The 21287-nt window shown below is 42.2% G+C and overlaps 1 protein-coding gene across 1 annotated transcript; it reads left to right on the top strand.

Moving 5' to 3' along the window:
* Window positions 1-3073: 3073 nt before the first annotated feature.
* On the top strand, window positions 3074-20113 carry LOC311500594 (gamma-adducin-like). The gene is made up of 14 exons (XM_084562096.1): window positions 3074-3817; window positions 5602-5746; window positions 6433-6584; window positions 7133-7213; window positions 8713-8862; window positions 9145-9288; window positions 11275-11373; window positions 11885-12058; window positions 13631-13891; window positions 14077-14193; window positions 15084-15173; window positions 15877-16000; window positions 18133-18225; window positions 18330-20113. The coding sequence occupies exons 1-14, from the start codon at window positions 3566-3568 to the stop codon at window positions 18578-18580; spliced, it is 2133 nt and encodes a 710-aa protein (XP_084418222.1). The 5' UTR covers window positions 3074-3565; the 3' UTR covers window positions 18581-20113.
* Window positions 20114-21287: the final 1174 nt, after the last annotated feature.

The raw sequence follows: 21287 nt of genomic DNA, 5'->3' as shown, positions 1-21287 counted from the left end.
CGGGAGACATGTTTTTATTCACTTACCATTTATTTTTAAAACACATAATCAGTAAAGTGATTTGCCGGTACAAAGAATTTCAAGACTGCAACCCACAGGGATACATTGAGTGGCCTTGTGTAAATACTCCCTGTACCGAACAATCCGTATTAAGTACCTGTTAAACATCCCTCCCTCAGCTTTGTCCAGATAAGGCAGCAGATTTTTTTCAGTGCGGTCATAAACATCCTAAAACCCATCACCAGCAGAAAGACAAGACCAAACCACCAGGTCAAAAGGTGGCTCACTGCATCTTACTTTTTTTTTTCTGCCTACCGCATCACCAGACGTCTTTCTCAAGCTCAGCCAGAGTTCAACCACGACACGACACTCATCGCCATTCTCTGTGCTGACGTCTCTCAGGTTCTGCTTTGGATTTACTCCGGTTCCTCATACAGCATGACACCCTGGCAGTTTATTTTTTTTTTCCCGCCTACTCTTCTGCAGCTTTTTTTTCTTCTTCTTGTCATATTGTGCGGCTTCTCTCTAGGGTTTTGCCTTCTGAGTTGTCTTTTGGTTTTCGATTTTGCACCAAAAAACTTGCAATGTTAAAATCTATTGAGAATGTACTTTGCTTTCGGGGTGGAAGCAGAAAACTTTAAATCCATCTTTTAGGGGATTTTGGAAGATTTGATCGAATAAACTAGAGTCACCGTGTTCCAGGTGAGGATGTAATCTTGAAACAAAGCTAATAATCATTACTCTAAGAGGATTTTTTTGTAATGGTGGCATCTCTTGGATTTATTTCATAAAGACTGATGTGATCAAGCAGTTCCCATTCTTTCCAATGTTTTGTTACACGTGTTTTTTTTTTTTAATCATTTGATTTATTCAAGGAGCATTTGCGTGCCTCCATTCCTCCTTTATTTCCAGTTAAGGAGCCGGTTTGTGACAAGACAAAGGTGTGCTTTTATCTGCGGACATCAATATCCTCAGCGGTAATCTGCATGAATGAGATGTCGACTAATAACGGCCGACATTTGGTCAATGCTTTCAAGATGGACTGCCCTCGCTGAAAAGTTCAAACAGTCAGCAAGAATGCGGGGGCTGGAAGGTGGGAGGATGTTGTGCGCAGACATTTAAGCTCGCATGTGGTTTCGGTGGGAACTCTGCCAGAAACGGGGAGGCAGGGTTTGAAGGGTCACACTGCTCCAGAGTGAGAAAGTTCTGCTTTTCATTACATCAAGCCATATGTCCACGTATCTGCCCCGCCTCCCAGACTCCACTCTGTTTCCTGGAATTGTTATGTCAGTCGGTGAACCAATCCTTCTCTCTCTTACACCCCAAATCTTTGTGTTCGATTGCGTGCGATTAGAACTCAGGTGCGACGGGCTTAGAAAATGATTTCATATGGGGGTGCGTTTGAAAAAAACTGCCACAGTGCTCTCTGGGGGAGGTTGACCGGGAAGGCAGAAAGGAGTAGAAGAAGGCACGATCCCTGCACGATTCACTTTCACTTCAATTTCCTGATTAAGGTTACAGCCGACTGCATTCATGTGAAGAAAAGCAGCATGGAAGTGGTTTTAAACCGTGCTGCCTGAGACACTAATGGCAATATTGTTATCGTTTTATTATCATTAGATGAATAAATGTGGTACGTGTCTACCAATTTAGACTTGGATTAGACTTAAGGAGACTTTATTGATCCACAGGGGAAATTGCTTGGTCACAGGAGCACAGATGCGCATAAAAAACACTTTTGAAAACTGCAAGTAAAGAGAATAAGAATAAGAATAAGAAGAATAAGCATAAGCAAAAATATACAAGATTTTCCTATGAACAAATCTACAATAGAAATAGAAGTAAATATATATATACATAGGATGGATAAATGATAAGGTACAAAGCGAAGTACCTCCAGTGATTATACCTTTAAAAGTGAAGAAAATGTCCCATACAAGGATGGAACATGAACGCAATCCCATCATACATTGTGCTTGTGGGATAAAGTGTGATGAAATACACATTAATTGCATTGTGTGAGCAAACATCCCATATTGTGGGGAACTTTCTGACTTAGAAGTAAGTTTTTTGGTCGGGATGGGTCATAAAGCTTTGATGAAAACCTCTCCTGAGCTGCTTCAGGGACACTGGAGGCTCTGTTATTTATGACACGAGGTGGAGGCGGGAGTTAATGAATCACACACAAAGAGAAAGAAAGTCTGCTTCAAGTCCGAACCAAAAAGATCCTGCAACTCTATAACAAGCTCCTTCTGGGATACCATGCAGGATGCGGCAGAAATAAGGTCGCTGCAAACCCACGTAGCCTACTACAGGGAAGATACAGCACGGCTGCAAAGAGCTGATCCCGAGTGGGCTTCCTTTTGTCCCGCTGAATGCATGCGGCCTAGTGGGTGGATGAGTGAAGTCACATGGTCACTTTTCCTTTTTCCCACACAAACACACCCACACCCTCCTCCTCCACGCAGCAGCAGCAGCAGCAGCAGCAACCACTCTTCAACTCACTACTTACTCATAGCAGGCAGTCTGCTCCGTCTGGATACTGGAGCAGCACAAGTTGCGCCGTGCAAGCTTTTTTTTATTTATTTATTTATGTTTTTTTAAAATCCAAAATGCGTCCGAATCTGGAATAACACCCGCGCTGTTCACTTTTACCCTGCATCTGAATCTGAATCTGCGACATCACGCCGTCCGGAGGCGGCTACTTTGTTTCAGGTAACTTACAGTAACAGTTTGAAACTCGTGGCTCCGTGCGATCGCTTTGTTTTTTTATTTGTTTGTTTTAAAAACTAGCTCATTTCTCTTGTTTGTTGGCTCAACCCTCCACTCCTGCTCCTACTTTTACTTACACCAGTGGTTTAAAGTTGTAATTCGAGCATGCATCGATTGGCTGGAGAACAGGCTGCTGCTGTTAAACCAGCAATCAGACTGTTGTTCGTGCAGTGAAGCTATCTCATCCCCAGGCCTAAATGCAGCATGGTGTTGTTGAGGCTGTCTCCTTCCTCCCCCCCCCCCCCACAGCCAGGTAACACTGCGGCGCCCAAGGTGCTAACTGCTTTTCAGATCAGCTCATTTGCATGAAGCCCACCTTTGTTAACTGGTGACCATGCTCCCCGGCTACTCGAGGAACAAGTGGGGAAACTGTTGCTCTTTTCATCTCACACTGTATGAGCTTCCCCCCTCCGTCTGTGCAGAGCAGAAAGAGACAGTAAACTTTGGTGCTAAAACCATCTGAGATGAGAATAAACACTAAAAAGAGAGTTGTTTGCTCTGGGTGTTTGTGGAGAGCCATGCTGTTTGGATTGATCGTTGTTGTTTTATTACACTGTACTTATTTCGGTTAAAAAAAAAAAATACATAAATTCACAGCAGCCGTGACTAACTCCTCATTTCTGCACATCAGCGGCACACACAGCAGCAGCATCAATCACAGAACAATGTTCGCCTCACTTCTCTCCATCTCTATAATTACATGAGTCACAATTTCACCCGTACTGTATCTTCTCAGCTAAATCAACATCCGTTGCCTTGACAGCCTGAAGCTTGCAAAAAAAAAAAAAACTAAATGTCCTCTGCTCTCTTTCAGAGGAAGGGCGGGAGGCCTCGCGGTGAGGACATGAGTTTGGTGGACGTGAGGCAGACGGCGGGGTCTCTGACCCTGTCCCTGTCCAGCAACGACTCCAAGGAGCGCTACTTTGACCGCATGGACGACAGCGACCCCGAGTGCCTCCGTAGTAGGACCATGTCGCCGGACCTGAGGCAGGACTTCAACATGATGGAGCAGAAGAAGAGGGTCACTCAGATTCTGCAGAGTCCAGTATGTAGCTCGCAGCTCCATATAAGTGCCTCCTACACACAAGCTTTTACCGTGTGTGAGCAATTCGAGCACTTTGAAAGCCAGAGCCTTCACTCAAGACTGACTCTAATGCATTGTTTTTTCTTGGTATTCCGAAGGCCACTTTATATTTACCTATGCCCTGTTCTCTCCAAACTATCACCACCGCCGGCCAAGCTTATGAACATTATTAAGAAGTTTAGCGTTAATCTGTAGCTTTGGCTACAATCACAGCTAAGCGTCCAAATCCTTGTTAACATATCAGCTTTCAACTATTTAACTTGCGTGACAGTGAATTAATCAAACAACTTAAAGGCGAACTAAACCAAATGTTGAACGCGGTCCAATAAAAGCACACTCAATATACCCAAAATAGACATTGGTAGCTGCAGCTGAAACAACTAATCATTTAGACAACGTTTGAGTGATCTTTCAAACATAATGACAGATGTTCTCTGCTGCAGGCCTCTCACATGTGAATATGTGACAGTTTTCTTTGTGTTGCACAAAATTAAACTCAATATAGCGTTGAGTTTTGAACTGAGGGTCACACTAAACCTAATTTGAAGACTCTTGTGCTATGTCAACTTGCACTTGTCATTCTGCAACCTGTGTCAGATTCTTTTGGTGTCAGCCCTGATACTCGTAGAGATTCACACGAGGACGTAGTTTGTGGAGTTGTTAAAATGTGTTTCTACAATTTAGTCCACCCTCACTGACACAAAGGATGGACAAAATACTGAAAACACCACTGTGTATGTGTAATACACACCAAATAGATCAGTGGAGCAGCTCAGTCTGGTTAGATGAAGCACAAGGATGTACAGTGAACACATGCCAGCGAAGTGCATGAAAATGAGACGAGCCCACACTCATCTGCGATTGCATAACAGTACCAACAAGTGGAGCTCATCTCGTCGCCATGGGAACCGTGGTCGGATGAAGCAGAATGCCAGAGCTTAGCTGCAGCTCACAGGAAAACAGTGCCGTTTTCAAGATTCACGGGCGGCTCTTGATGCAGAAATTGATGGTCAGGTTTAATGCCCCCCACCCCAGCCGCCCCCCCACACTCTTCTAATGAATCCCCCCTTTTGAACGGGTGCACAAAGAGCTTTTTAAGTAGTCTTTCGTGATTTGTGTACAGTTGTAATGAAGAGCGTCTTGAAAGCTGTGCTCCCTGACACATCCTGAGGAGGCGTCGGAATGAGGTCGGGGTTAGGTTGTGTATATGTGTTGCTAGGTTAATGGAGCTTTACGACGACCAGATGGTTTGTTACGCAGGACCATCTGAGAACTTGACCTTTGAAACTGCTTTGTAGAGTACAGGTTAGGTCAAAAAAAATATGTGTCCCCATGTTAATGAGCAAAACAATCAGGACAAAATGAAGTAGCAGTAGACTGCCAAAGAGGAAACACAAGCTGGAGGCTGAGGAGTTTAGAATAGCTAGGAGTCTGTGGACTGACTGGACTGTCTGTAGCTACTTATAGTACCTCCTTATAGTTGACTCCTGACAGTAAGCACAGATGAATCCTAGTATTACAGTAAGCCATAGGGGTGAACCAGCACGTACAAAAGCTGGACATCTCCTAAGTGGAACGCAGACATCAGCAAAAACCCCTGTGTTTTGCTGAAACTCAAGATTTCTGTTGTGAAAAGGGTATATTGGTTAAACCATGCTAATATCCCAACAATCCAGGCCTCACAATGTACAATGGTTTTTGTGTCTCGTCTCCCCCTCGTAAAATATTTTTGTTTCTGTGTACAGGTATTTAAAGATGAGCTGGAAGGCCTGATTCAGGACCAGATGACCAAGGGCAACAACCCTACAGGTCTCTTGGCGCTGAGGCAGATTGCTGATCTGGTCATGGCCAGTACCACGGGAGGGGCCGGCTCCTTGACTTCCCCCATCAGTGAGTGGCTTTGTGTGTTTGTTTGTGTGTGAATGCATCCATCTATCTCCCCTTGGGCCTTATTGCCATTCACCGTGTATCCCCTTGTCTGCGCGCATTACCCATTCATGAATATCTTCATTGTCAGAGGCTGAATTCGTAGACTCTTGTGACACCAAAACAACCCTGAAACAGCAGAGAAAGCAAAAAGTTGTTGACGGCATACTTCGCCATCAGAGTTCCTATTAAGGAGCCCTCATGACAAGTCTTAGTGATGAATCATAGCAGTTTGCAGTGCTAATTATGTTAGCCTGACCTATTGACCTTGTGTTTCTGGGGAGGTCACGGAGCACCCGGGAGGTGAAAAGGCTAAATGAAAAAGTCTGACAACTGAAACTGTAAATGTTTGGAAAATGTCACAGTAGGACATGGACGTGTAGTTGCTGAGAGAGACCTGCTCTTTTAAAAAGCTGGAGTGGCTGTTAAATATCACTCAGTGTCCTTATATGGTGCTGCAGTCCAAAAATACCCTTCAGTTTCATGTTGGGAATTCTGAGAAAGGCCCGTTTTTTCCCTTGAGCTGTGGAAACTCAAGTTCCCGGGATGGGTAATTCTATATACTGTGGAAACAAACCATGTGAACATCCTATTAACTGTTCTGGGTGCATCGTAATGTACTGATGGTGTTATTGTATGTCTTGCGGCAGGCTTTGGGACCGTGACTCCAGTCAACGACTTGTTTGGCATCGAGTCTCCCACCTTTGCCAAAGGGGAGAAGCAGAGTCGCTGCAGGCTGGCCAGCCTCTACAGGCTCATTGACCTCTTCAGCTGGTCTCGTTTTACAAGCTCCTACATTACTGTGAGTACAACTTCACAATCATGCTCCAGCGCACACCTGCTTATGTATGCAGCACAGAGTTTGTGTTTCTTTATATGAGCCCTGTGTTCTCCCGGAGGGCTTAAAGGGGAATACCTCCATATTTTCAAAAACCACATAGTATTTATGGCTGAGATATGCAAGCTTCGCGAATATGAGCAGCTTGCCAATGGCAAGAATTCACAATGAAATATTTGATTAACACCTGAGATGTCAAGACGTAAAGCTTGGATTTTCCCCAAAGACCAAGTCTGGGAAGTCGGTTTTATGAGCAGATTTTTGAGTTTTTCTGGGTAAAGAGAGCTTTCCTCTGTGGTTCAGAGCTCCCTGTACCCTTGAGTTTTTGAAATGTGTCTCCCAGCTATGAGTAGCTGCTAACCGAGCTTAAAGAAGACCTTTTAAGCCAGTGCCATTTAGATATTTTTTTTTCACCCTGACAAGAATTCATTTAAAGAATATATTATTTTATTGCTGCCTAAAATATAAATACATGTTTTACTGATTTTACTGATATGCTTGTTTTGTCTCAGGTGCGTGTCAGTAAAGAGCAGGATCATGTCCTTATCAGTCCAAGAGGTCTGTCTTTCCCTGAGGTGACGGCAGCAAATTTGGTAAGCACAATGGCTGTGTGTGGTTTTCCAATTCTGAACAACTGTGCACTGTCTTTGAGTTTTACTGCAAGTATTTGGCAAAATTTAAATCACTTATGTCATTGTAAATGAGTGAATACCGTATCATGTGAAAATTGAAGGGAGGAGTAGGTTCTTATTTAATTGGGAAAGGCCAGGCAGCTGTACGTGACAATGCGTTGTTGTCAGCTACACCTGATGGCAGCATCGTATGTGTGTTCAGTAAACATTACGCCGGCAAAATCTGTTTTAGAGAATTTTCCTTCAAATATATCTGACAGTCGAAGACACATCGCTCAAAGAACATTAGTTTTTTTTCTTCTTTTATAATCTTTTATTCAACTTAGCATCTCAGCTTCTCTGTCAGGACGTGTCATTGAGTGTTTAGTACGCCCTACGCAGGGCGGAAATCTTTGTAGTGCAGAACAAATTGTCATGTTTTTAGATCTTCTCCTGGGGCATTATTTGACTTACCTGCACCCCTGAAAGGTAAACTGATTTTGAATAGTTGATTTAAAAATGGGCCATTTTCTGGTAATTTAAAACTGATTTAAAATAAATGATTGTTAAATTGATATTGACATGCAGAAGATACACTGTGAACAACGTCTGCCATAAAGGTACTGTGAGGAGAACACTAGTAGCCCCGGGATGTTTTTATCTGAGGGTTTCTGTTTTGTGTGGCATCTATAGAATCACACATGATGTAGTAGTTTAACCAAAGGATCACTCATAGTACTACACTTGTGATATGCAGAACTTTGCAGAGCAACATCTTCCTATTGTAGCTGTTTATTGCCATGTGGTGGAAGAGTCATGAAATATGTGAAACAACCGAAAATATGGACTATTCTTGTTTTCGCTGGCGCTTTAGATTGGTCCATACCGCTGAGGAAAAAGGACAAAGAACTACATTGTAGTGTAGCCAGTGTGTGTGCCTCGCGCTTCTTCGCCTTTTTGTTCTTTCGCGATTGAAGCTAAGCTTTCAACCAATCAGTCAGCATTTGACGTAGACAGAGTGTCATCACCCAGGGATGACGGATGCTGTTGGCTTGTTGGAGGCCTGCGCACAAGTCCGGCTCCATAGCCTGGACGTTGATTGAATTCTCGTAATCCTTCATTTTCGACGCAGTACCATAAATCAACCTGAAGAAGTAGCTATAAAATATTTACAAAAGCCAAGGAAGAAGATTGTTAGCTACCATGTAAACATGGCATATTCTCGAACATTAGAAAAATGGCCTCTGCCGTGTGTTTTATCTGGAGTGAAATACATTCATCATGTTTGTTGGGCCTCAAAGATACACAATACTTAATCATAATTTAGTCTTGAAGCACAGAATGCCTTTAATGGTTACCATTTGTTTTCTGAAATAACAGAGTTGGATTGTTGTATTACTACTTCACTATGCTTAACACCATGCGTTGCTAACCATACTACACTGCCTTTATTACAACTCTAACTTTGCTGTCATTTTTAGGTGAAAGTCAACATAATAGGGGAGGTCGTGGACCAGGGTTCTACTGATCTGGGCATTGACCATTTTGGATTTGCTCCACATGCTGCCATTTACTCGATGCGCCCCGACGTGAGATGCATCATCCACATACATACCCCAGCTACAGCTGCGGTAAGCATGCTCCAGGCAAATAATAAATGAGCCTCATTTTAATCAAAGCTGCTGCTAAATGCTTATTTTGCACAAGAGGAAGAAGGCTGAATTAAAGGCAGCCCCCTCCATGCGTAGTTGGTTTAGAAGCAGGCACCCTGTAATGCTTTTTACTATTTCCTTTGAAGCCTTGCTGTAAAATGCATAGCACATGATGAACACCGCGGTGGAAAGTTTTATTTGTGCCTGATAGCGAAACAAAAATGCACCACAGTCTCACTTGCTTTTATCCCCTGTTAACAGGTGTCCTCCATGAAATGTGGAATCCTGCCTATTTCCCAGGAGGCTTTGCTTCTGGGAGACGTGAGCTGCTTCGGTTACCATGGCAGCCTGGATAATAAAGAGGAGAAGGTGGAGTTTCAGAAAGCTCTGGGGCCGACTGCCAAGGTACTGTCAAGCCAAGGCACTCCATTAGTGGCGGGTTCGCTTTCACATGGGACTGAGCGAGCTTTCAACAGGAATGCTTAATTTATTACATTACACTCCATGTTTGTAAAGGGAGGTTATCTGTACCTGTTGGTTAGCGAAGGCAAATGAAATACATCACGAGCATACTGCTGGAACTGAAATGTATCTGTGGTATGGCAATTACAACCCGAATGGTAAACACTCAGTTATTTAACATCACAAGATTATAACAAATTGAAGAAAATATTAAAAACCACCCTTTCATGAAGTAGTTAGACATTCTGCAAAAATACACTTGTTTGCTTTATTTAGTTAGATGAGAGTGGTCCAATTCCAGTCACTTAAACAGGGCAGGGCCTGATTAGCTTAGCATAAATGGCAAGAGCTGTTGCAGTTCTGTGATGTTTCGGATGGATGCACACTGTCTTGTAAAACTACAAACTGATATTTATGTTAAAAAAAAAGATTGCGGCATCTTTCTACGGCATGCACCTTCCCCAGGGACAATGAATGTTTGGAGTTAACTAAGTGCGTTTCTACATTAGGGACCGGGATATAAATTTAATTCTTGGGAAATGACACTGCCTCACAAGAAATGCTCTGCTCTGAAGGTGGAGCTTTTCAAAATTACAGGAAATTTGGGGATGGGGCGTACAGCGATAAATCTTTCTGGCTGGTCGAGTACTTGAAATATGATGATGCGTTCCGTCTCGGTCAGTAATCTCTGCGACAGCTTGTGAAATTAGTTGGCTTACTTTAGCCATTTTGGAGTATTGTGAAACTGCTTTGCAACTACTTTTAAACTTGTCCAGCTAATCTGACCCAACCTGCACAGCAGCAGATCACAATCAAGCAGCATGTCTTGAATCGCCTCCGTGCTTAGCGCTGCCGCATTAAAGGCTTATTTAAGGTACTGCGAGACACAGACGCCGTAACCTACGCACGTAGCCAACGCTGGTGCAAGCCATTTATGCTCGTGCGCTCGTCAGTCTGGCTAGCTCTGTGAAAACACCACCCAAACGCTAGTCGGCGAAATTTTGCTCAAGACAAGTCATACAAATGTTTATATCTCCGAACTTCCTCAGTTAACCTTTCCTCGATGTGTTCCATCTTTACTGATCCAAAACCATCCAAAGATGGAGAAGCAGCAGGAAATACTAAAGCGGTAACACGCCACTACCAAGCAGACTAAGCACAGCTCTTGTGGTCTGTGCATCCACTACAGCGCGTAGTTAAATTTCTGGGGAGGTGCATGTAAGCTACTGCGCTACAGTCTGTACTGTCACGGTATTGTCCGGCGTCAAATGAATGCAGAAGCCAACCGCCTATAAATGCTGTTATTGTTGTTGCATAGTTCTTGTTATTATCGCCACCTACTGGACTAGAGTGGGTTGTTGCATGGTAGCAAAATATTATTTGGAAAAACAGCTTTTCAGCACATCAGTGGATAAATTTGTCTAATCTTTGCAGGTCTCTAGGTCTTGGTGAAAATGCAGACAACCAAGAGTCTGAAAGAATCTTTCAGTTCCCATCTAAGTCTCCAACACAACATGAATAAGCATATTTTTCAAAAATGTTAATTTATGCTTTTTAATAATTTAACTACATTTTTGGGGACAGGATATTAGAAGGACACCTTCTAACACGCTCAATACATCTTCAAACACTAATATTTTATATTATTTTCATAATATTTTTTTCTTTTTTTAGACAGTTGCGTAGATTTCCCGTCCAGTAATTACAGGACGAGCATAATAAACAGTACGGGTTTTATGGTGTGTTTTTGGTTTCAGACGCAACACGTGTGTTGTGACAAGTATGTTGATCAGGGAACATTTGCTAATTAATTTATACAAGGAATTAATTAATTCACATCAGCATGTCTGGATATGCTAATATGCTTTAGCTCAACCGAATTTGTTGAGTATATGATAATAATTATGGTGATTCGTGTGTGTTTTTCAGGTGATGGTTCTCAGAAACCATGGGCTGCTGGCTTTGGGAGAAACGGCAGAAGAAGCTTTTCACTACGTGTACCACTCACAGCAAGCCTGTGAAATCCAGGTATAAAAAGCTTGATATGAATTTTTAATTCCGCCTCTGCATGATTATAAAGTGTAATTGCGCCATTCAGTGTAAATTAATTTGTAAACTTGTTAGTGTGGCCTTTACACATAGTTAAACTTTTGTAAGTTAGCTTGTCTCGTGTGTATCTGTGATATAATTTTCACTTGTAGAAATGTTTTTCTTTACAAATGAGTCAGACTCACAAAACAAAGCAGCGCCTTAAGTCAAATATGTGCTGTTTGCACGCTTCACGGTCAGAAGGAACCCTGCAACGTTTCTGAAATACTTCTGTTGCTTTGTGTTTGGGGAACAGCTGGGTTTCTTTCCTGGATTTAATTTTTTAAACATATTTAGCTCATCAAGTGATATATTTAATCATAAAATAAACTTTACTTTTTCAGATTTTTTTTTAAATGCACGAGGGAAATCTTTGCACTTTCTATTGAGTTATAATTCAGCTTGTTACTCAAAGTGAAAATTGTCTTAAGAGACGAATGCCTTTGTTTAGGTGAGGGCTTTGGGGAGTTCAGGCAGCGTGGACAACCTCGTGCTCCTGGACAGGGAGAAGCTTAGACCCTTAACCCAGGGAGTGGCCGCTGCCGGGGTGGTGATGGACAATGAGGTCAAGTGGAAAGTGGGCGAGGCAGAGTTCGAGTCCCTTATGAGGATGCTGGACAACCTGGTGAGTGAACCCTGACCTGTGTCTTTTACCCACGATGCTTTGAGTTTCCTGTCTTAGACGCTTCCTCGGGAAGTGTCTGATTAGAGAACACAATGAAACTACATGTGTATTTGTTAATGTCATCTGAAGATCATTTGTGTAATTGCCTCGTATTGTTTTATGAAAGCTGACTCTCTGGGAACTTGCACAATAGCGACATTCTTTTAATTACAGTGAGAACATATTAGGCTCAGTGATGTTTTCTGGCTAACAGTCTTTCTGCTGGTCTTTTATCCACCCTCAAGATCTCTGTGCTCTGAGAATTTACACCCCGCTGTTCTAACCGCACCGTTAATGGCCAAGCTCTGACATGTTCTGTGGACACGGAAGATGTCAGACTGTCTGTTCGAGAGCTGCTACTCGCTAACAACTGCGGCTGGAGTGGGCTGCAGCTGCGTCAGCTCTGTGTGATCATAGCACGCCCACTCTCTCAATCATAGCTTCCAGATGGCCGGGCGTGCGGTGGGCAGCTACAGCCCCACAGACCACACAATCACTTAGTTTAAGGACTCTTGTGCGCTCTGTTTGGAAATAAGATTTGGGATTCTCTCCAAGACAGTTGAGAATGCCACAGGGTGCAAATGCCAGCGCTCTCGCTGCAACTGGAGGTCAGACCTTTCATGCAGAAGGTGGAGTTTGCGAGCTAATGTCAGAGACGATTCTAAAACAAAGATAACAAGAGCGCTGGCAGCCGTAAAGGTCACGGCTAATAATACGGGAGAAAGAAGATGATTTAGAACAATTCTAAAAGCAACAAAAATGGAGAGAATGATACTTCTCATAGAGGAACAGATTAAGTGTGTGGATCAGTCTAGACTTAGTTACTCAGAACTAACAAACTTGCGTCCAGTCATTATATTCATATGGTCACATATGACTATAACGTAATCAGCCGCCACACAATAATAAACTGACAGAAGTTCTTTTGCTTTCAGCCATTTCATACATTCACTGTGCTTCCGTCACATTTAAACCATTTGTAAACTGTGCTTTAGATTCCAGTGAACGCGTCTGTTAAAATACGATGACTTGCTCACACAGCACCGATCAAAGCCCAATGCTTTTTTTTTTCCGGCAGCAGGCTTGTCATATTGCCATATTGCGCAAAAAAAAAACCCCAGTTTTGATTTATTTTTGTTATTGTAGTGTTGTACTGTCGGCTTCACACTAGGCTTTGCTCAAACTGCAAGTTCCCGTCAGTAGTTTTCTAGTTGTCTTTCTGGGTCTTTGATGAATTGTTAACAACACAGTCCCTCAAACCAAAGTTTTATCTTCTCCCTCTGAGACTGGGCACATCTGCAGAAATGCTGTTTGTATATACCGCGTTGTTTAAATATTTAAAAGCATTGTGCAAGTGGATCTTGGGTGGCCTGTGACTAGTTAGAGTTTTGGAAATTGTTATTGCGTCTTATTTACCGATGTGGGCGCTATTTATTGTGTGAACACTGAAAAACTGTTGGAAATATTGCCAACAAATGAAAACTGTTCAGTGTGTTTGTTAAAATAATGTTTCCCCTCTGTGTGATCTGCTAGGGATACAGAACGGGCTACTCCTACCGGTACCCCATTGTCCGTGAAAAACCTCGCTCTAAGAACGACGTGGAAATCCCTGCTACCGTTTCAACTGTGCCACCGGAGGACAGTGAGATGGGCCTTCGTAGCCCCTTCAAGTTTATGATGCAGAAGCAGCAGAGAGAAAGGACCCGGTGGCTCAACTCACCCAACAGCTACTTAAGGGTCAATGTTCCTGAGCAGTCACCCAGCGGGGACGTCAGCCCCAGGACCAAAACCATGGTGAGTTGATTTTGATCTCAAACCTTATCAAGAAATGGAATAATCTAATCCTCCCTGCTTTTGAGTCTGACAGAAACAGGGCACTGCCATTCCTTAATATTAGCCTGCCCTCTAGTGGCAAGTCAAATAATTGTATATTATGTGTTTGGTACTAATCATTTTTTTTTGTTTTTTTATTCTCTCAGTGGATGAAATCCTCACAGCCAGGCAACAGTGTTGGCACCCCGATAAAGATCGAGGATCCCAACCAGTTTGTCCCTCTCAACACAGATCCCACGGAGGTTTTGGATAAGAGGAACCGGGTCAGTTGAAAAATAATCACATTTTTTCCACAACGTCGCCCCCACATGTTGCAAAACCTGGGCAGCTGAGACTCACAAAGACTCTTTTCCATCTTCATTCTCTTTCTCTTTCCGTACATATTCAACACATAATTCACTAATCAGCCACAACATTAAAACCACTGACAGTAGAAGTAAATAACATTGACCGCCTTGTGAAACGTTTGGACCTGACATTCATGTGGATGTTACTTAGACATGTACCACCCACCTAGACCAGACCAGGCACCCCCACCCCATAGCAGTGACACTCCTTGATGGCAGCAGCCATCCCCAGGAGGATGCAGCCTGACAGAGGCACACACACGAAAAACGGTTTAGGATCAACTCAAAAAACATGAAAAACAGCACAAGGTGTTGACCTGGCCTCCAAATTCACTAGATCCCAAACTGATAAAGTATATCAATGGGATGATCCTTAGAGGCCCCTCCCCTCAACCCACAGGACCCAAAGGCCCCCCACAAAGAATATTATGTTACCAGACACCACAGGACACCCTCAGAAGGCCCCAATACAACCAAGGTGATATTAAATAAAGTAAGAATTCCCCAAATATTCAGTTTACTGTGCTAGATGATCAGTCTTCACATCTGAGAAGCTAAAAAGTGTGAACATTCAACTATTATTTTGACAAGCCTCAAAAAAAAAAAAAAAGACTGTTGGCAGGTACATCTTTTTACTGATCAACTAAACAATCAGTCAATTAGCCACTACAGTTCTTGTGACAAGAAACCCTGCAGGATGGAATCATGGCTCATGCTTACTGGTCTAGTGTTAAACTACTGTACATAATGTAAAAAGTTCGCACCAGGTTTAATCTGATTTTGTCGAATTTTCTTTTCCATTTCAGATAAAAGAGCAGCACCGAGGTGACCAGATGACTCCAGGACCAAAGTCTCAGCTACTAGCAGGCATTGTTGTGGACACCGTAAAGGGACCAGTAAGTAGTGTATATAGATATCAAGCAGCCACATTTGATGATACACAAACTGTATTTTACAGTTTCTCACAAGGTCATTGGTTGAAAAACTGCTGTAGCTCTTAAAACAAAAAGAGCAAGCACCATGGTAACACATTATCCTACACAAGGGCAGGCAAAACCTTGACCTCACGTCAAAAGTTCGAATCTTTGACTCACCAATTTGACATACCCCTTTAATCTTGCTCAAAACGAGACAGCTGAATGAAAAAAGCTATTGTGTTTACCAAAAACAAAAGAGACTCAAATCAATGACTATGTTCCTTGTATTCATTTTTCAATGTCACAGTTTAGCAAGAGGGAAAATGCACACACTTTCTCTGTGCCTGCTTCAGTGTGCGGTAACATTGAATCCCATAAGACTGTCAGCCAAAATCGAAACTGCACAACCACTAAGACATAAATATAGAAATGTGATCATTATTAGAAAATATTTTCAAACCAAGAAGGACGAATCAAAGCAGACAAATGTCTACAGTGAGTAGCTTTATCATTCCTTAACCAGACTTCCCCAATAAACAGAGAACCAGTCCAATTAATTTTGATCAGACCAAAGGAAAACTATGGATTTGAGAAATGTGCACAAGGAAGGTATAAAGATAAATCTTCCATACATTAATAATGATTCTGGTTATTGATGTTGATTCATGCTTTCCTCTTTCAGGCTTTCATCATTGAGGATGAAGAGCAGACCCGCTCTCTTCCCCCCAACCCCTTCAATGAACTCACAGAGAAGGTGCTCGAGGAATATAAGAGCCTGGTCGAAAGAAGGAAGCAAGGCCAAGAAGGTACTCTTCCCTAGCCATCACACATTAGTCAAAGCGAGCCTTCGCCAAGTTTGTTGTATTTATCCTGGCCTAATGAAAACTGTGTCATTAGCTCATAGTCCACAAAGTTAATTAGTCCCGTCAGAGTCCTTGATTCTTGTCTAGAAGAAATGCTGGAACTAACTATGTCAGAAACAGGGAATTTGCTGCAGAAATGTGGTCAGGACAAAACTATTAGTCCACGGTTTCACCCTTCATCTGAGCTGTGAAGCAGCTCACAGAGACGGCGAAGACATCAGTCCTGTCAAGCTCCTCGTGTCCCAGTTATGACTGTAGACAAGTAGACAATGTGAGGAGGAGGAAAACACATCTGCAGCTGTGTGTCGGGGTAGCACTGGTATATAATAATAATGTGTCAGTATTGACATGAAAGTTAATAGAGATTAATTAACTATAACAACGATGCTTAACCAATAACAGCCTTTTTTAATATTATCGGCTCATCTTCAAAATTTGTTGGTACTTCCGAGACCCAGTGATGCCATTGGTTCTTGCTGCTCAAAATCCACTGCTTGCTTTTATTGCAGACTAAACACTTTGCCAACTGCAGGCGGGTATCTTTTAGGTAGATAGTCAGCTAGGGTAATCATTTGAGCCAGAATATATGGCTAAAGAGAAGCACTGGAGAGAGGCAGAGGCTGCAGCTGCATTGTCCTTGCAAGAACCGTCCAGACACTGAGCTGTGATGGGCAAACAGTGAATGGGGATGCATTCACTTAAATTGCTCTTTAATTTCAATAAAAACAGTCATTCTCCTGGATTGAATTTTAGTGTGGGATGTGGGACTGATCCCAAAACCTGTGTGTGGCTTACAGTGCCTGAAAGTCTTAGGCCTTAATTGGACTGGAGTGTGATGTCCTTTGAAGTCACTTAAAGTTTCAGTTTCCGTGCTTCATTTGTTGGTGTTCTAGGCAAACAGCAGGGTGTTGTTATTTCAGTCACACAGCCAGCCAATACACAGGGTTTGAACACTAACATCCACAAGCCGGGCAGGTTGCTGGCACGCAATGCCACCTGTTACCGTGTACATTGAGTAACAGTAAAAACACTCAGCTTTTCCTGTAAATATAGCTTGCATGAAGGAATGTATTGCTTCAGTTGACTACAATTACTGTCAACACGGCTTCTCTTACAGTGAACATGTGAAATTGTCCACTGGGCAAAAATCTCTAAGATGTATTTCCATGAAATTTAATTCAGACATTCACGTCCCTTATCTTGATCTTGTGTCATTATTAGGTAATATTTTAACTTTTACACTACAAAGCTGGTTTTTGAACTAATCTGTGTAGAAATAGTAGCCAGTTTTTTGTTTTTTTTTTTTGTTTTTTTGAGGGGTGGGGTTTACCAAATAAAATGCTTTTGAGACACAACATTCTATGGGCAAATGTATGATTAAACAAAGAATCAGTGAATAAATCAAATTTACAGTAAACTATTGAATTTCAATCTAACTTTGCTAGCTAGCGCTTATAAAGTTTAGCTAGCTAACGTTACATCTGGATCCTTTTCCTTCGGGTTTTGACCTACTCTCTTTAAATAATTGTAAATCTCTGTGGTCTTAAAAATCAAGAGCACAAACATTGGCTTTTAAAAAGTGGCGGTAACGTAAATTTTTATTAGTGAACCACACGAATAGCTTCACATGCTACATGACTTGACCGTGCAGGTTAAATTCGGTACAGAATTCAGAACAGGTGAGCGACCGGTGTGTGTGTGTAGGGGCTGGGGGGAGACAGATTTGGAGAGGAGGGGGAGGAAGAGATGCTTTCAGGAGCAATAGGAAAAGCAACGCAAGCACAGCATTGTTCAAAACGTGCAATAGTATTAACATTGTATGGGAAACCCAGTTGCTTGGTGCCAATTAGGAAATGTTAGCATGCTAACAAAGTAACACGGGGAACACGGAAAACGCTTCCTCTCTTAACACTGTCATTCCGCTCTGATTTTATTTAGCTCAAAGCAACACTTTGCTGAACTACAGCCTCCCATCGCTGCAAGTATGGCTGTAGCTTTAGTTCAATCAGCCTCACTCACAGGAGCATACAAGCACTGATGAATGACTGACCTCTGTGACTTTAATCCTTTTACAGAAGATGATGATGCCACTGATGCAGATGAGATGACCACCTTTGATGGCTCTACCATCTCCCTCTCCCTCTCTCCCATAATGACGCCAGCTAAAGGTAATTAGATGATTGATACATATCAAGAAAGCCCTGTCTGTGTTATCTGCATCCCTTTTCTTACCCTCCTCCCTCGTCACTGACTCGGTTTCATCTGTTGACAGACGCAATACCCAATGGGAAAGACCACTTGGCAGAGATGGAGGAGGATCTGAGCATCGAGGTATCCAAGCTGAGCATGAGCACTTCGGAAACGGTGGAAATCTCCATAACAACGAAGGAGAAGACGGGGGAGGCTCAGACCCCGGAGAGCCAAACCAAGTCCCCCAAGAAAAAGAAAAAGAAGTTTCGCACACCTTCGTTCTTGAAAAAGAGCAAGAAAAAGAAGGAGGAGAAAGAAAAAACTGAAGCTTGAGGAAATTTACTGTTGAATCAATGAGTATTTTGCGAAGATGAATTGCCTTCCTACTTTTTAGTTTGTTGAAGGGAAGTGAAATACGAGAAATGACTGAGTCATTTAGTCAGAAAGTCTCCCGGGACAGTGTTGTTTTTACACAACCTGCACATTCCCCTCATTCACAGCTATTACTTAGTGTGAACGTTTTTCCAAGATGTCAAAGCAGATGGTTATGTGGTTGTTATCTTCCTGTGAGAATTTGTGATTAACCAGTGAGGGCTCAGTGGAGTGGAAACAAATCAAAAGTGAATGCAAAGCTGCATTTTTGTGGTTAGTACCCATATTTTTAATGGGGTTCAAAAATGAGTATCAAGTCTTTGGAGTTCATTAATACATCCGATTGGACCTGTTATTGTGATAATCTTTTTTTTCTTTTGCACAAGTTTGTTGCATTGTTGAATGTAAACTGACAGCTACAAAAATTGTTTAACAATTTTAAAATTTAACAGTCATACCAGTAGTGTAACAGTGGCAGAAGATATTAAGATTATATGATGTTTAGCCTTTTAAGAAGTACGACTTGTATCTACTAGTTCTAGTATCTGGTAATAATATATGTTGATTTATATTATAGGTATTACTATATAGTGTTTGATAGTATTTACATATTACACAGACTAACTCTTTTACTAAACATGCTGTGATTGATAATTCAGTAATAATTCATGTTTTAACATTTTTGTGGTATTGTTCCCATGGCTGCTGCTTTCTTGTAATTGTGACAAGGAACTGACTGTGACTGGCAGAAGGAGCTCTGCAAAGTGTTGCATATTGTTTGCGAGTGACAAAGTTTGACTTTTATAGAATTGACAGAAGAATCAGTGCTTTTTTTTTTTTTTTGGAGGCTGACAATGTAAGTGCCGAGTCTGAATCACAGAAAGTCGATGGATGTTTTGCCTTTGGTTTGTCCAAACTGTCAGTTGATGGCTATTTGCTGTGGAAAGCTTTTTCTTTGTAGCCTCTGTTGATATGACGTATATTAGAGGGCCATATATTTACATCCCAGCCAATAATGTGAATGATTTCTTTCAACCCAAAGGGAGTGAATTCTTTGCCTTTGTAAATAGTTTTTTTGTGAAGTTCTTTTGTTACGCTAAACCAAATGCTAATGAGACATAGAAATGTGACAGTACAATCTAATAACAATATTTTAACATTTATCTTTTTTTTTTTTTTTACCCACCTTAATTAAGCTTTCTTATTTACTGAACATGTACGGCCTGTGTTTACAAATGGTATTACCTAAGTAATTTGTGTGCCATGTGCATGTATTTCCTCTGTTGTTTACATTGCTATTTGTATCCCCTAGTTTATTTTTCCCATGGTGCTTTAGATTCCAGTCACCTTGCTGCAAAGTCAGTCCTTTCATACTGCCTTCCACCTGATGTAATAAAACCTGGGATGTGTTATCATAAATGCTCTATTGCTCCATCGCCTTATTATTAGCTGAGACATTTGAAATTATCGCGTCTTGTCTTATAAAACGTGTGATGTTGCTGGATACTTCATTTAAACTCCAGCTGACTACACCCACTTCTTCCAGACAAAATGGCATCTTCAGTATGAAATAAAGCTTTCTTGAAAACTCCTTACACAGCCTGCCCTTTATATATAAAAAAAAAAAGCAGCAGCGTCCCCCTAAAACAATGCACTCTGTTCAGTGATAATTGACCGTGTGAAGCTGTATAATCAGCCTTCAGCCATGATATGAATGGGCGTTGTCATGGTAATCCACTGAGAGGGGGCTGCAGAGACAAAGAAAGGATTTGGTGTCTCCAACAGGTGTTGGTGTTGGGGGAGTGACAGGATCTATACCTACCCCACCCTCAAACCACACACACCTCTCCTATGTGAAGACATATGGAGAGGAGGATGAGGAGAGATAAGAGAGATAAGTGCATTTAACAGAATATAAAAATAACCAAATTAAAGACAGACATGGTATGTGGCATATTGCTAACGGACAATATTGGCAGCTATTAAGAATATTGACAAAGCTTAGGGCTGAGCTCCTCCACATCCTGACTGACAGCGCTAAAGAGAGAAAGGAGCAGGTGACACACGTCTGGCCTGCTGGAGTGTCCCGCTCCGACCTCAGGGCAAAGTGCACCTATTGTTTTAAAACAACAGGACACTGCTGCTGCACAATGCATCGTCTGAGTCCATTATCTTAACAGACCACCAGCATGTGCAAAGGGTAGCATCATACAAACAGATTTAGCCCTCGATAAAAAGATCGCGATTCCCTTTCAGCGATACCTAAAATGCCTTATACTCTCCGACGTGTGAGACCGGTGTGGGATGTTTGGCACATTCTTAGATAAACACTCATACATGCTGCGGCACCGTGTGACTTTCCCTCCTCTGTGACAGCCGAGCCACTGGTGTAATCCTCAGGCTTTTCAGATTACTCCAGTTGGGGTCACATTCTACACCAACCTACAGCGGGTCAGCTTTCTACGCTGTCGGTATCAGTGTGCAGCACACACAGACAGTCGGTCAGCCAGTCAGTCAGTCAGTCAGTCTGCGGCAGCACTTGCAGCCTTGCAGCACAGATGAGCTTTTTCTGGTGAAATACTGTCAGTTTCCACCCCCCCACTGAACTCTATGTCCACATCTATTTATCTGTCCTTTTCAGCACGTGGGTAGCAGCAGATGATATCTC

Source organism: Chelon labrosus, assembly GCF_963514085.1.
Source record: "Chelon labrosus genome assembly, chromosome: 15".
NCBI lineage: Eukaryota > Metazoa > Chordata > Actinopteri > Mugiliformes > Mugilidae > Chelon > Chelon labrosus.
This window is presented reverse-complemented; position numbering and strand designations above follow the sequence as displayed.

Coding starts and splice junctions, on each gene's coding strand:
- LOC311500594 (XM_084562096.1), top strand. CDS start 3,566: ATGTCCTCTGCTCTCTTTCAGAGGAAGGGCGGGAGGCCTCGCGGTGAG. Junction 15,174..15,876: donor TGGACACCGTAAAGGGACCA/GTAAGTAGTGTA, acceptor TTCCTCTTTCAG/GCTTTCATCATTGAGGATGA. Junction 16,001..18,132: donor AAGGAAGCAAGGCCAAGAAG/GTACTCTTCCCT, acceptor ATCCTTTTACAG/AAGATGATGATGCCACTGAT.